Raw genomic sequence first — 14,502 nt, 5'->3', positions numbered from 1 at the left:
TTATGTCGAGGATTCTGGCCCCTTCAGCTTCAAGTTGAGCCGCCCCCGCAGCTGGACTTGCTCAGCGAACGAATAAGCCACTGTGATATCACCTTTGGGGTGGGGTCCCAGTGGACCTTGAGGGGTGCGGCCCGATATCTGACGGCTCAACTCTATTTTTTAGGCGGAGCATAACACTGACTGTAGGTTCATAATTTGAATTCTTAAGATACTAGTGGCGATGTCAGGACTGAAACAGAATCAACTGGTGGAGGACAAGAGAGACGATAATGAAGAGATGTGTGTAGCATGAAAGGCTAGCTGAGGCTCAAAACTAGTTAGGCATAGTTAGCGATGTGCACTGACAGCCTCGTGTAACCTGAGGCATCTAGTCTCAGAAAATGGATCATACAAGTCTTCATATTAGCGGATGTCCTCGCATGAACCATGTTCTTTCTAATATGAAATATAATTGTAAATCGAACAAAATGATACTACCCAGAATAACACCCCATACCAGACCGTTCCATACATAAGGGGTATATTGACAAGAAAAAAAACAGAAAAGAACGAAAAGAAAAAAAGGGCCACGGCCCCGCCAGAATTAACAACTCCCAACCATATTAGAAGTGGATTTATTAGACGAAACCCCCTACAAAGATCTGGGGATCAACCGAAATCACTGCGAATAAAACCGCCGACTCTGTTGGAAATTATGAGGAATAGGCGGTGGTCCGAGGGGACTATCCTCATCACTGACGATATGCTGATTAGGATCATGGCGCGGGTGTGATGTCTGCAAAGCATGAGCTTGAGCCTGGGCTTTGGCTTTAGCATTAGCATTATGAGCAGCTTGCTGCTGTAGCTGATTTTGAGTTTGAGTTTGAGAAAACTCCGCTGCAAAGGGGATAGGACTCGTTGACGTGAAAACAGGTAGTCCCTGCTTCGTCTGTACGGCCGTCGTTGTTGCCGGAGAGAATGTATTCGAGACCGATCTTCCGTGCGAAATGGATCTTGCATGTGAGACCGACTTTTTACCCGAAGAGCCTGGTGGGATCATTGCGAATTCTGGCGTGTGTGGTGACGGCATGCCAGCTGGGATGAAGTTTGATTCTGCGGCGGGCATGGATGTGGGTCGCATTGAGGGAGTTAGAACTTCTGTTGGTTTCGAGGCTGGGAAGATTGGGTCTGCGATGCTTGTTTCTGCTTCCATTTTTGCTCCTTCCCATGGCGATGAGACTGCCCGCAATGGATGAGGTCTCGATTCCCCTATCCCAACAGCCCCTACCCCAACAGCCCCCGCGCCGACAGCCCCGACACTGACGAGCGCCGCGCTGGTCGTTACGATATTGTCTTGCATACCTAGCCCGATCGTTGGAATTGGGAGAGGTGGCGGTGACATGCTGGATGAAGGTTCAGTGCGGGCACCTCTACCACGTGCCGTCCTGGTGCTGCTACTCTTTCGGGGGGAGCGTGGAGATTTAGGGGTGCGACTTCCACGGGACAATTTGCCTTCTGCAGCGGCCTTCTTTTCGCGGGCTGCTTGTTCTTCTGGCGAGGGCATGACTAGCTTTATCTTCCGAAGACCCGATGTAAGATTCTCCACATCATCGGATGGTACCTCGTCCGACAGCTTGGATGGGAGGAACGCAGTTGGGACCTTGGGAACAGGTGGAGCCTTGCGAGGGCTCGTAGAGCGTTTGGGTGTTGCGGGTCGGGTGCTGTTTGATTTTCGAAGGCCGGTGACCGTTCCTGTGGAGGATTTCATTGATGCAGCTGATGATGCTCTCCTGGTTGGATTTGCAGAGCTCTCCAGATTGCCTATCTCGATAGGCGCCACCCCACTGACACTCTTCCTGCGGCTCGCATCCACGGATGGTGACTCTCCCGAAGGACTGGGTAGGTCGTTGCCATCGATTGTTGTTCGTCGATTCTTCCGCATGGCTTGTTGGCGAGGGGTGGCAGGGCGGGGTGAGTAGGGAGTCGGGGATTTGGTTTTTCGTACACGCAGCTGGCGCTTTTCATCAATGGGTGCTGGAGGCGGCGGTGGAACAATAGCAGGATTGACACCGCCGTCCAGCGCAATTTGACGGTCACGTCGCTGTCGGGATGCCTCGGCATTGAGCTCTTCAGCTCGATAGCTGGTCGTTTGTCGATTCTCAGGAATCAGGACCTTCGACAGCTCATGGGCTGCTGTTGCCCATCCGACTTCTGGGAGAGGAGGCAACTGGGGTTCAATGGCCGTGGATGATCCAAAAGATTTGCGCGCGTTAGAAACTTTCTTCGCAGAAAATGACCGAGTATCCTTCCAATAACCCTTCTCCCTTTCCTCCTTGGCTGGTGGCGGGTTTAGCATTTCTAGCTCACTAAGCATGCTTGGAGACCACCACTCTGTGTCGTATCCCTCTTGAACAGAAAGCTGATCGAGAGCCGACAGAACATCCTCGCTAGGTCTTTCAGACTTGACGTATTGAGACTGCAGCCCATGTGTCGCACTTCCTAGTCCAGATATATGGCTGAGGACACCACTGCTCAAGGCGCGGTCACTGTAACCTCCTTCTAGAACACTGATCACACGCCCGTCAACTCCAAGGCCTTCCTCTTCGGACATACGCACGACGTCAGCAGTAAATCGTGCATAAAACTCTGTCGGTACATTGACTTTGTGCCGCTGCATGCCCGACCCTTCCCATTCGCTCGCATCGAAACCCGCAGAAATGAAGATAGCCGCCTTGGGCGGGGGTCCATAGGGAATTTCAGAAAGGCGCTGGGTATGGGCACGAAGGAATCCCCGTGCCTTGTGTATCAAGGTCATGTATTGTGTTTCGTACAAGTTCCAAAATTCGGCCTCGGTCACCCATGTCTGTAGATGCACGTTCCAGATAGACTGATTATGAGCTCCATCAACACACACACTCGCATTACGCACTTTCTCCGGATTACCGTCTTCGCAGGGGTAAGAGTTGATATCGTGCAGACTGTAGTACCCAATAGCTGTTTTCTCGTACGCAGACTGGTTTCGTGACGGCGTCAATGCTTTGTGGTTATGGTCGAATGCAATCTCCTGCGAGCCGTCGCCGTGGTGTAGATCGAAGTCGAGGATAGCGGCATGCGTGAGTCCATGGTGTGTGGCCGCGTACGAGATTCCAACATGGACGTTGTTGATCCAACAAAAGCCAGAAGGGAAATCGGATGAACAGTGGTGGCCAGGTGGTCGAATACAGACGAAAGCCCGTGTCGTTGGGCCGGGACCGAGAACGGTATCAATCCCGTCACAAACCCCACCCAGAGCACCTTGGAACGCATTCAATGATTCGGAGCAGAGGTACAGGTCTCCTTCGTGAAGAGGAGGAGGGGGTTTCTGATCAGACACTCCATCCCCACCCGCATTGGGAGATCGAACCAGTTCCTTTCCTGTCAAGGCGAGGCGAGACTCTGCAACATCACACATCCTATTCAAATCAGACATCCATTGCGTACCATGAACGTTAGCAACAGCAGTATCTGAAAGCAAGAGGGTCCGGCCCGTCTTGCGGATTTGGAATGGTGGCGGCAGAGAAAGGATATCCAGATGAGGATGCGGCGCATATGGTCCCCCGGCATGACGACGGCCGAGCCGAACATACGCCGCAGCGATACCGACAACACAGGCACGCATGCGTTCTGGTCTCTCGACTATAGCGGCGAGGTGGTTTCTAGTTGTTCTGGGGCGCGAGAACCGGTGACCGTAGCAGGCATCATGAACAATAACGACCGTCTTGGACTGTAGATCCTCCATTTGGTGTAGATCAACTTCTTTCTGGAAATGCTCCGCCGCGATCGAAGCTGCTGTGGGGCCCTGGGGAAGGAGGCGCGGTGGCAACATTGCGGGCGACGCGGCGGTGGTCGGGGACCCCGCCAAGTTGGCAGAGGAGCGGCGCGAATCGGGGAGCGGGGAAGAAGAGCCTGTGTGGTTTGAGACGGAGCGTAGTGAGGCGGTTGATGTGCGTTTCTGCAGGACTGGCGTAGACTTGACTGGTGTGGACTTGCGGCGTTCGTCGCGTAGAGAGTTGGAACTGGGACTGCGCCGAGGGGTGCGCTGGTTGGGCACTGGAGAGCGCGATGCGGGATCGCGGGGGGAGAGGAGAGCTGGAGACGCAGGGAGAGGAGTCGCGGTAGCATTGACGAGTGATAGACGGTTTAAGGAGTCTGTCAGATCATTATGGGAGTGGTCTATGTTGGTCAGATCGCGCGGGCGTCCTAGGCGATCAATAGATCGCGGACGCGCATCATCCTGCAAGTTGAAGGGCTCCATCATGCAGGATCATAGGGGAACATGCAAGCCGGATAGCAGCAGGACAGTGAAAGAGAATTGCGGAGAAAAAAGGAAACAAAGTAATAGTGCCCAGGTGTTGAGCAGTAAACTTGAGAAAGGGAAAAGGAGTTTGAAGTTGCGGGATGAAGAGAAAGTCAAGTCTTGAATGGGGGAAGGGGCCAGTCGATCATTCCGCAGGGCATTCTTCATCTTTGATTCGTGCCGTGTTTCACTAGAACATGTTGTGTTCATCTATAGTATACTAGTATCGTATAGCTTAGAATAAATAGTAGATTCGATCTTTCTATTTTAAAACTTGCTCTAGCTTCTAGAGGCGACAGGCATGAGACATCAACATAACCCCATAAACTCCAGCGCAAACCCGTAAACTTGAATCCATCTTGGAAACGCCTATCCCACCCAAGAACGCCGAAGCTGGAAATATTTCAACAAGGAAAAAAAGGAGAAGAATATGACAGAAGAAAGAAAAATGAAAGAATGACACATAGAAAGAATTGATCACGGGAAAAAAAGAGAAGAAGAAGGAGTAGAAGTCAATGATCGTTATCTAGCGCGACCGCAAACCCCGCCATTGATACCATTGAGAGAATCGACGACCGAGCGACGACTTCTCGTCCAAAGATCCAGATGAAGAGGAGGCCTGAGACTGCTGCGACCGGCGGCGCCATTTGTCTTCTTGCTTGAGACTCTTCTTCTCGGTCTTGAAGCCACGAGAGGCATGCGAGTTGCAGAAGCAGTGCATGTGGACGGTCTCGATGCTTACACCAGGGCAGCTATCGCGACGAGCACCACCGCAAACGCTGTAGCCAGCATCGGATTCACAGTGGCACCATTCATAGACGGTAAAATGTTGGCGACACATGGTGGAAGGTGTAATTGGTGTGAGTTGCCACAAAATATGATTTCACAGAGGATCGTCGCGGTGATGTCAGTGGAGAAGAGCTGGCTGATGCCGATCAATCGCGGTATGATGAGTTTTGTCTCTTGGATAGCAACGCAGGTTTGAACACGCAAGCTGGAGCACACAGAAATTGGAGCAAATGTGGTCAACACAGAATGAGGCCTTTCTTCTCCTTTTATTTGGTCTCCTTTTTTTTTCAATTGCGCGAGCTTCCGGTGGAATCGGAGCTTCGGTGCCGAGAGGGAAGTATGCGGATGGGCCGGATGTGGGTCGGCACGAACAAGAGAATAGGAGGATAAAAGGGGTTGTAGAATATTTTGAGATATTCAGGAGGTGGATGAAGTGGAAAGAAGAGAAATAGTCAGACCAGCTGAGCAGGAGGTTGGAGGTTGGAAGAGGGAGGAGGGTGGAGGTGAAAGAAGAAGCTGGGCAGCAGGTTCTAGATCTACTCCCAAGAGGGGCAGTGAATACAAGGAAAACCAAGCCGGTCTGACGTCAAAGACACAGCAGAAACGGCCGAGCTGGACGCGCAATACCCCTCTACGGCCGGTCAGGCAGATAAAATCCTCGGCGTTGCTGGTTCGCAGTGGAGAATTAGGGTAGTTGGCCTACCCCATCCGTCCGGCGGTTACATCTTCGCAGCAGGTTGGGATTGCAGTTCTGTGGTTCTGGTCCTGGTCCGGGTTTTGCCCAGCCGCCACAAATGGAGTTCGCCGGTCCTGGGTAGTCCTGGGCAGTCCATTGACTAGTAGACAATAATAGAATTAGTGAATGGAAGGTCGTTAAACAAAGAAAACTCGCCCGTCAGCCCATTGTTAGCTTTCAGCGCCTACGGTAAGGTTAAAAATAGGCTGAATCTGAATCGCAGGCCGAAACTCAACGGTAGTCAGATCGAACAACGGTGTAGGGATGAACGGTGATCCGCAGTCGCCCGGGGTTGTGAGCTAGTTCAGGTTCGGTTGACAGCTCCGTCCCATTGGATGGAGATCGTGTCTGGGTTGCCGCCAGGACCCGGTGACGCCGGGTTGGTGTGTCAGTTGGCGCCGGAGGTAGGTCTAGAGGGATGGAGATACATTCCTAGCGTCGCATGGAAGAAAGAGTGGCTCGCAGGGATCGTCGATCATGGACGCAAACGGCCTGATGGATGATTATCGATCCATTGGACGTTCTTTGGAGGTTGGGGCGCAAGGGATAAATCAGTGCCTGGCAGCCTTGTGGCCTGGGTGCCTGAGTATCACGTGTCGATCCCGTCACTGACAGGTCACATGATGCGGGAATCTCCGCGGAATGCGGTGTGATGCCTGAGGCAGCTATCTTATCACCGCGGCCATCAAAGTTCCATGAACAATTGGAGCTTCACTCATTTTGCCACACCAATTGACTCGGCATACTTACTGATCCGGCTCCTCCTCCACGCCGAAGCTGTCACAGCACTCCCCCTACCACCACCATCGCCCATTTGCACACTCCCCAGAGCAACCTGCAATGACAGAACCCAACATGACCGCCACCCCCGCGCGAGCTTCAACCCTACTAGCAAACCTAAACGCTGTAACAGCACGCATCGCCAATGCCTCAGCTCAGAGCGCCGCAAAGAAAAACGTCCGCCTCATCGCCGTATCAAAACTAAAGCCCGCTTCCGACGCCTTAGCCCTCCACACATCCCCCGCCGCACACACGCACTTCGGCGAAAACTACCTCCAAGAACTCCTCGAAAAGTCCCGGCTATTGCCAAGGTCAATTAAATGGCACTTCATCGGCGGACTGCAGTCAAATAAATGCGTCACACTGGCGCGGGATGTACGTGGTCTCTGGGCCGTTGAGAGCGTGGATTCGGAGAAGAAGGCTTCGTTGTTAGATCGGGGTGGGGGGAACGCTCCGAGGAGGAAATTTCCGCCAGCAAGGCGAGAGCAAACGAAGACGACGAAGCTGGCGATGCGAGACTGCGCATTTACGTGCAAGTCAACACCTCCGGCGAAGAAAACAAATCTGGCATCGCGCCGGAGCAAGCGCCCGCGCTGGCCCGATATATTCGTGAAAAATGTCTCCAACTCAAGCTTCAGGGTGTTATGACAATTGGAGCGATTGCGCGGTCTCGGGCTACGACTGCTGAGAATGAGAATGAGGATTTTGTGGCGTTGCGTGAGGCGAGGGATCGGATTGTGACTGAGTTAGGTCTCGAAGGGGAGGATGCTAAGTTGGAGCTTAGTATGGGGATGTCTTCGGATTTTGAGGGGGCGATTGCTCTTGGCAGTGATCAGGTTCGGGTTGGAACTACTATTTTTGGGGATCGGCCGCCTAAGAATGAGGCGAAGGTTGTTTGAAAGATAGCAGGTTCGTTGTTGGGATAAAGGTCGAGCATAATAAGAAGAAGCTTAGAAAGAAAGAAGGGTACCCAATCAAGAAACAAGTTAGAGCAGAGGAAAAAAGAAAGACTCCAATTTGAAGTTGTTACGAGCGGCCTGGTAGGGTTGGATACTAGTATAAATCTAAGTAATTGAAGAGCCATGGCACCGAAATCTAAATCTGGAATACCAGGAATTCCAAAGTTGAAAACATCCAAGGTTGAACCGTCCCCACAACCACACTACTTAGTACCTAGTAGTACTAGTCCTACTAGTATCTCAATCAATATTTACCACGCAGTATGATTCTACAATTTTTGATAAAATTACAGTATTTCTATAGCCGTTTTAGCATTCAATGCCTCCCGAGACAAGAAATCATGGGATATTTGTAATGGCTAGAAGAGGAGAGGAGATGAGAAAAGAGACCATTAGATGGCTAAATTTGTCTAGAGCATAAAATTTGGTCTATACTAGGTTCTCGTGGCAGACATTCGTCATTCTTCATGTGGCCAAGGACTGTATTGAGGGGTGAGGGGGATAGAGATGCATGGAAGTGTAGATGGATATTGATAGATGGTTGTTGTAAGATGTCATAATAATGAAGATGGTCAAGCCTCAAAATATAGCATTCAAACGAAATACAAAGTATGAGGAGAGATGGGAAGGAAAAAGGACAAAGGAAGTACCTAAATACTCCCGCACGAATGCCTAAGGTATGTAACGTGTTACAATTGTAGTGATAGGCGAAGAGATGCTGGGAGGCTACGCGCGCTACCATGGGATGAATGTGATGGTGCAATAGATGGATGATCGGATGAAGCTATCTAGTGGTGCTATCTACTACTGGGTGGTGTGCTGTGGAATGATTAAGACGTGAGGGCCCCAGTCTCGAACAAGAAAGAAGACACGGGAGGAGCTATCTCGACAAAGGACACAACATCCTGTTTGCCCGAGGTATACCGGTCTCAGCATAGTGTCTAGGTCGCATACGCCTGCAGTTCTTCGACATAACACCTCCCATAAAGCGACGAGAGAAACGAAGATCCGACCATAATGTTGAACTCCGAATGCGCACAAAGGGAACATATTACACATGAAAAAAGAAAGCTACCCACCATACCGTTGTTGCGAAATTTGTTGCCATAAGGGGAAGATGTCGGTTTCATTTCACAGGCTGACGACATTAAGAGCAGCAATCACGCTGATTGTTATCGAAACGGCAGTGCATCATCTCGTCGGCAAGATCATAATATCCAAGGTCGTTGGCCAGGGACTCTGTGTCTTCGAGGCAAGGCTGTAAACAGCGGCAGACCTGGTGCCTCAGTAAGCTGGGAACAATTCTATGCTGCCCACGGCTGACACAGAGATGGGAGAGAAACCGAAAGTAATGCGCCCGCTCTGACTCGGGGCACCAGCTAGGATTCTGAGCGAGAGCACGCCTCGCCACGCCCTCGTTCTCATCATTCATGCCCCAGAGGAGGGCAGGGGAGTCTTGGTGGATACGGTTATGACGGTAAAGGTAATTCAAAAACATGCTTGCAAAGCGGCGATTAACGAAAAGCAGAGTGTAGATATCCCTTTCTTCCAGATGATCACCTATAGTAAGAAGAATTTCCGGTGGAAGGCTCTGGAGCGACGGCATAATAGGAAGAGGAAGTAGTAATCAAACTGACAAAATGGCCGTTAAAGAGCCAGAATCGCTGAGGTTCATATGAAACAGAGATAGAAAAGAGATGAAAGTCGTGAAAATAAAAGCGGTTACGGGTCATGCGTGCAAGGATGTTCTGCTCAAATCGCTCGAAGCGTGTATTGAGGTAGGAAATCAGCCACTGCTTCAATGCCACTTCAGAGGCAGTGTTGAGCCCCTTGGGGACCGGGGAAGCACCAGAGTCTCGGATAGTATCCTCAAGCGAATTGAGTCGGCGTTGGAAGTTCAAGTTGGGATAGCCACATCGAAGGTGAAGCTGGTGGGTGTAAAGGGCAAATTTTCTGCCTGGCAAAGTGAGAAGTGAGAGAAGCACCTGCCAGTGGGCAACGACGATGGGGACAGTCGTTGGGGGCAGGCGCAAACGCCTATCCCCATCCGTTCTTTACTTTCACCATAGCCAGCTGCAGCCCATAGAAGACAGCAAGCTCTGAATGTGCTCAGTTTGACAAAACTATCAAGGAATTCAACAGCGCTAACTCATACTTCGAGGCTGATCCTATACATGTGCCCCTTATACTCTCCGAAATTATGGATACCCAACAAGAATTTCCCCGAAAGATGGTAGACTACTAGTAGCAGCACTGCAGAGATTGCTATCTTGGATGCTTGGTATTTACTGTCTTGTTACCTTGCCTTGAGCTACGTTGATGGCTATATATACAGCCTACTACAGTAGCTAGTAGCTAGTAGTATAGCAGCGCCACACCGCCACAGCGGATCAAAGATAATCCAGCACCGCCACAGCGGAACGCGGGCGATCGACAGCGTAAGTGGCCTCAGGCCAAAGCCAAGACCCGAAGACCAAGCATCAGCATCTCCTGGCCCTGCTTCCAAACGTTAATTCCTCCCCCCCCGTCGTCTTTGGCTGGCCATTGCACATTCGTCTTCAACCGATCAGGGATATGGTTGTGTAATCGATTGCAATCCACTGAGGTGTTCTCCGCATGAGAGACCCTGAACTTCAGAACCCCACAGCCGACAACCCCCGTTGACCCAACACCTCCCTTGCGCGTGAGATCGAAACATTACCGAGTCGTCGTTGCACACAACCTTCATCATGTCCTCCATGCGTGGACTGGTCCAGTTTATCGCGGACCTGCGAAACGCGCGAGCGCGAGAGCTAGAAGAGAAGCGCGTCAATAAGGAGTTGGCCAATATCCGACAGAAGTTTAAGGGCGGCAGTCTCAACGGTTACCAGAAGAAAAAATACGTCTGCAAGCTGCTATACGTTTATATACAAGGTTATGATGTCGATTTCGGCCATCTCGAGGCGGTGAATCTTATCTCTTCCAGCAAATACTCTGAGAAGCAGATCGGTTATCTGGCCGTCACCCTGTTCCTACACGAGGAGCACGAGTTGTTACACCTGGTTGTGAACAGTATCCGGAAGGATCTGCTTGATCATAATGAGTTGAATAATTGTTTGGCCCTACACGCCGTGGCTAATGTTGGTGGTCGGGAGCTCGGCGAAGCGCTTGCCACTGAAGTCCACCGGCTATTGATCTCCCCGTTAGTATACCCCTATACACCTACTCGGCCGAGGAACCTACAAATCTAATTTTGTACAGTACATCTAAGGCCTTCGTGAAGAAGAAAGCCGCCCTGACCCTCCTCCGTCTTTACCGCAAATACCCTGGCATCGTTCGCAGAGAATGGGCCGAGCGAATTATCTCGATCATGGACGATCCCGACATGGGCGTCGCCCTCTCGGTGACTTCGTTGGTTATGGCACTGGCACAAGACATGCCCGAAGAATACAAGGGCAGCTATGTGAAGGCCGCCCAACGCCTGAAGAAGATTGTGGTGGACAACGATATCGCGCCGGACTACCTTTACTACCGTGTACCATGCCCATGGATCCAGGTCAAGCTGCTTCGTCTGTTGCAGTACTACCCACCTTCTGAAGATAGCCATGTACGCCAAATCATCCGTGAATCCCTTGCCCAGATGATGGCATCTGCTATGGAGACCCCGAAGAACGTTCAACAGAACAACGCCCAAAACGCCATTCTCTTTGAAGCCATTAACCTCCTCATTCATCTCGATTCAGAGCACAACCTAATGCTTCAAATCTCCTCCCGCCTGGGCAAATACATCCAATCCCGCGAGACTAATGTCCGTTACCTTGGCCTTGATGCACTGACGCATTTCGCCGCCCGAGCCGAAACCCTCGACCCGATCAAGAAACACCAAAATATCATTCTGGGCTCACTCCGAGATCGTGATATCAGTGTTCGCCGCAAGGGACTGGACCTACTCTATAGTATGTGCGATACAACGAACGCGGGGCCAATCGTGAACGAACTTCTGCGTTATCTACAGACAGCGGACTACGCAATTCGTGAAGAAATGGTACTCAAGGTTGCCATTCTTACAGAGAAGTACGCCACCGATGCCCAATGGTATATCGACATGACCTTGAAGCTACTTTCTTTGGCCGGTGATCATGTCAACGACGAAGTGTGGCAACGAGTTATTCAAATCGTGACAAACAATGAGGAATTGCAGGCATATGCGGCCCACACCCTTCTTGGGTATATGAAGAATGACTGCCACGAGAGCTTGGTCAAGATTGGCTGTTATGTTCTGGGCGAGTTTGGCCATCTGATTGCAGACAATCCAGGGTCCAGTCCCATTGAACAATTCCTAGCACTACAAGCCAAGATGTTCACAGGATCTGATAACGCCCGAGCTATGATCCTATCCTCGTTTGTCAAGTTTGTTAACTTGTTCCCCGAGATCAAGCCCCAGCTCTTGCAGATCTTCCGGCTCTACAGTCACTCCCCCGATTCCGAGTTGCAACAGCGAGCCTTTGAATATCTGTCCCTGGCAACACTCCCGTCAGATGATCTTATCCGAACTGTCTGCGATGAAATGCCTCCTTTCTCGGAGCGAACCTCGATTCTGTTGTCGCGCCTGCACCAAAAGACAGCTGGCACGACTGAACGAAAGACATGGGTGGTTGGTGGAAAGGATGCCAACGCAGATAAGAAAGAGGTCCTCATGGCCCAGACGACCGGTCTTAAGCGTTCCTTCACAACGATTGTTAATGGCACTCGAACGGGATCGAATGGAACTCCGACCCCGACCAGTGCTACAAGCGCCTCAGGTGACTTGGCAGGTCTTGACTTCTCCAGTGGGCCAGCACTGCCTGCTCCGAACCTGGCTAGCGCAGCTCACCTGACCCCAGACTGGGATATCGGCTTCAATCGTCTTTATTACACGTCGGAAGGCGTTCTTTTCGAAGATGCACAGATCCAGGTTGGCTTGCGATCGGAGTACCGTAGCCACATGGGTGTTGTCAAGCTCTACATTTCTAACAAGTCCTCTTACCCAATTACCTCTTTGACAACAACCGTCGACAACCCAGCCACGCCAAATCTCAAGATCGACACCAAGAACCTCCCTGACTCCACAGTCAATGCAGCCGCCCAAACCCAGCAAACACTATTCTGTGCCGTCCACGGGCCATTCAGCGATGCCCCTACCATTCGAATCTCCTATTTGGCCGGTGCGCTTCAGGCATACACTCTTCAACTACCTGTCATGATGCACCGTTACATGGAGCCATCGTCATTGTCGGCCGAAGACTTCTTCAAGCGCTGGCGACAAATCGGCGGCGACGCGCTGGAGGGCCAGAAGACGTTCGGCGTGACTGCTAAGAACAAGACCGCCACTGAAGGTTTCACCCGACGAACTGTGGAAGGATTTGGATGGAAGATCCTTGACGGCGTCGACCCCAACGCAAAGAATATTGTTGGCTGTGCAGTATTTCAATTCGAGGCTGGTAAAACAGGGTGCCTTATGCGGTTGGAGCCTAACTACGAGAAATCGGTATGTCCCCCTTTCAATACCCACTTACTGTCTGGGCATAAGTTCAAGTTCCGTGCTAATGTGCCATATAGATGTATCGCGTTACCGTACGTGCTACGCAGGAAGGTGTCCCACAGGCATTGGTCAAGCAGATGGAGCAAAAGATGTCCCAGGGAACGGCTGCGGATGGACCTTCATATGATTAAATAATCCGATGGCGATGATTATGCATGTATATCTTAACTTCTAGCCAATATCAGCGAGGATTCACGGATCTCTCGATTGTACATTCAAAGTGTGTCTCGCTTCATTTTTACCAGATCCGACCGAGGTCCTGCATTCACCTGGGCACGGTATGGCAGGGTTGGTTTATCGTAGGGGGAGTCAGTATATCTACATCACTTCCGGTTCTTACCAGCTCCTCGGCTCTTCACCATTATTTCTACAAATAATATGCTACTATTTTTATTTACGCCTTCTTTCCACCCGTGGACGTACTACTAGGTCGTACCCGACGTACAGGATAATTTAAAAGTAATGATATCTCATGTCTCGTTATCAATTACCACAATCGCAACTTCAAAGTTGGCAAGTGGGATGAATAGTATACAAAAAAGCAATCAGTCTCCAGTCTCTCCAACGCCGCCCATGAACTATAACAGCAAAGTGTGTTCAAATGGGAAATGCATAACCATCAAAGCAAATCATAGGATGGAATCAACGATTTAAGAGCGGGTGGTAAAGTCAACCTCCAGGGCAGACTCGATACCCTCGGCCTTCTCGCAGGTGCAGGAAGCTAAAAAAGATTGTTAGTTTTGAATTCTGCTGAATGAACTCGAGTAGATGGGTGTTCGACTTACCAGAGGGACGGCTGCCACAGGCGCAAGCATCACCCTGGACGGGCGAGTTTTCGGTGACGGAGCGCTCGCAGGTGCACTGGCCAGCAGGGCGAGAGCCTGTTAATTATGTTAGTTTTGATTCCATATTGACTATGTTCATTTTGGATGTTAAGAGTCAAGACATACGGCATGAGCAGCGGGGACCGGCGATGGCGTTCTCAGTGGCAGACTTGTTGCAAGAGCAGTGGAGAGCGCTCTCCTTGCCGCAGGAGCACTTGGCCTGGGCGGCGCAGACGCAGCCAGCGCCGGCGGTGGCCTTGCAGCAGGTGGAAGCGGGGTGGACCATTTTGAAGATTGGTGGGTGATTTGTGGTTGGTTGTTTGGTTGGTGGAGATGTAGAGATGTAGATCGGAGAAGCTTGCAGGTCAAGATTGTAAATCGACGAGATAGAAGAGTAGTTTTGCGTGTTATAAAGTGTTCGGAGAAGACTGTTTGGAATGCAAGATGAGGATGGAAAAAGAAAAATATCTCGAGCAAAGCATTTGGTCTTATAGCCCAAGGTGTTCGTCCGTCTGCGTCACCGCGAGTGGCATGATTGC

General features: G+C 50.9%; 6 protein-coding genes across 6 annotated transcripts; 2 read left to right on the top strand and 4 right to left on the bottom strand.

Moving 5' to 3' along the window:
* Positions 1-658: 658 nt before the first annotated feature.
* On the bottom strand, positions 659-4,273 carry N7481_013127 (histone deacetylase hosB; the record flags this gene model as incomplete). The annotated part of the gene is made up of 1 exon (XM_057272346.1): positions 659-4,273. The coding sequence occupies one exon, from the start codon at positions 4,271-4,273 to the stop codon at positions 659-661; it is 3,615 nt and encodes a 1,204-aa protein (XP_057116534.1).
* Positions 4,274-4,841: 568 nt separating this feature from the next.
* On the bottom strand, positions 4,842-5,156 carry N7481_013126 (uncharacterized protein; the record flags this gene model as incomplete). The annotated part of the gene is made up of 1 exon (XM_057272345.1): positions 4,842-5,156. One exon carries the CDS (start codon positions 5,154-5,156, stop codon positions 4,842-4,844), a length of 315 nt encoding a protein of 104 aa, XP_057116533.1.
* Positions 5,157-6,695: 1,539 nt separating this feature from the next.
* On the top strand, positions 6,696-7,519 carry N7481_013125 (YggS family pyridoxal phosphate enzyme; the record flags this gene model as incomplete). The annotated part of the gene is made up of 2 exons (XM_057272344.1): positions 6,696-7,059; positions 7,116-7,519. 2 exons carry the CDS (start codon positions 6,696-6,698, stop codon positions 7,517-7,519), a joined length of 768 nt encoding a protein of 255 aa, XP_057116532.1.
* Positions 7,520-8,726: 1,207 nt separating this feature from the next.
* Positions 8,727-9,185, bottom strand: N7481_013124 (F-box protein; the record flags this gene model as incomplete). Its single annotated transcript, XM_057272343.1, has 1 exon — positions 8,727-9,185. The coding sequence occupies one exon, from the start codon at positions 9,183-9,185 to the stop codon at positions 8,727-8,729; it is 459 nt and encodes a 152-aa protein (XP_057116531.1).
* Positions 9,186-10,308: 1,123 nt separating this feature from the next.
* On the top strand, positions 10,309-13,270 carry N7481_013123 (AP-2 complex subunit alpha; the record flags this gene model as incomplete). Its single annotated transcript, XM_057272342.1, has 3 exons — positions 10,309-10,760; positions 10,820-13,085; positions 13,157-13,270. 3 exons carry the CDS (start codon positions 10,309-10,311, stop codon positions 13,268-13,270), a joined length of 2,832 nt encoding a protein of 943 aa, XP_057116530.1.
* Positions 13,271-13,789: 519 nt separating this feature from the next.
* N7481_013122 (putative copper resistance protein Crd2) lies at positions 13,790-14,249 on the bottom strand (the record flags this gene model as incomplete). The annotated part of the gene is made up of 3 exons (XM_057272341.1): positions 13,790-13,860; positions 13,925-14,020; positions 14,090-14,249. 3 exons carry the CDS (start codon positions 14,247-14,249, stop codon positions 13,790-13,792), a joined length of 327 nt encoding a protein of 108 aa, XP_057116529.1.
* Between the last annotated feature and the right edge of the window lie 253 nt (positions 14,250-14,502).

This window comes from Penicillium waksmanii (genome assembly GCF_028829765.1).
Source record: "Penicillium waksmanii strain IBT 27052 chromosome Unknown utg000010l:1.0-3698451.0:1.0-3701458.0, whole genome shotgun sequence".
Classification (NCBI taxonomy): Eukaryota; Fungi; Ascomycota; class Eurotiomycetes; order Eurotiales; family Aspergillaceae; genus Penicillium; species Penicillium waksmanii.
The sequence above is the reverse complement of the archived record's forward strand: the minus strand, read 5'-3'. Positions and strand labels throughout refer to the sequence as shown.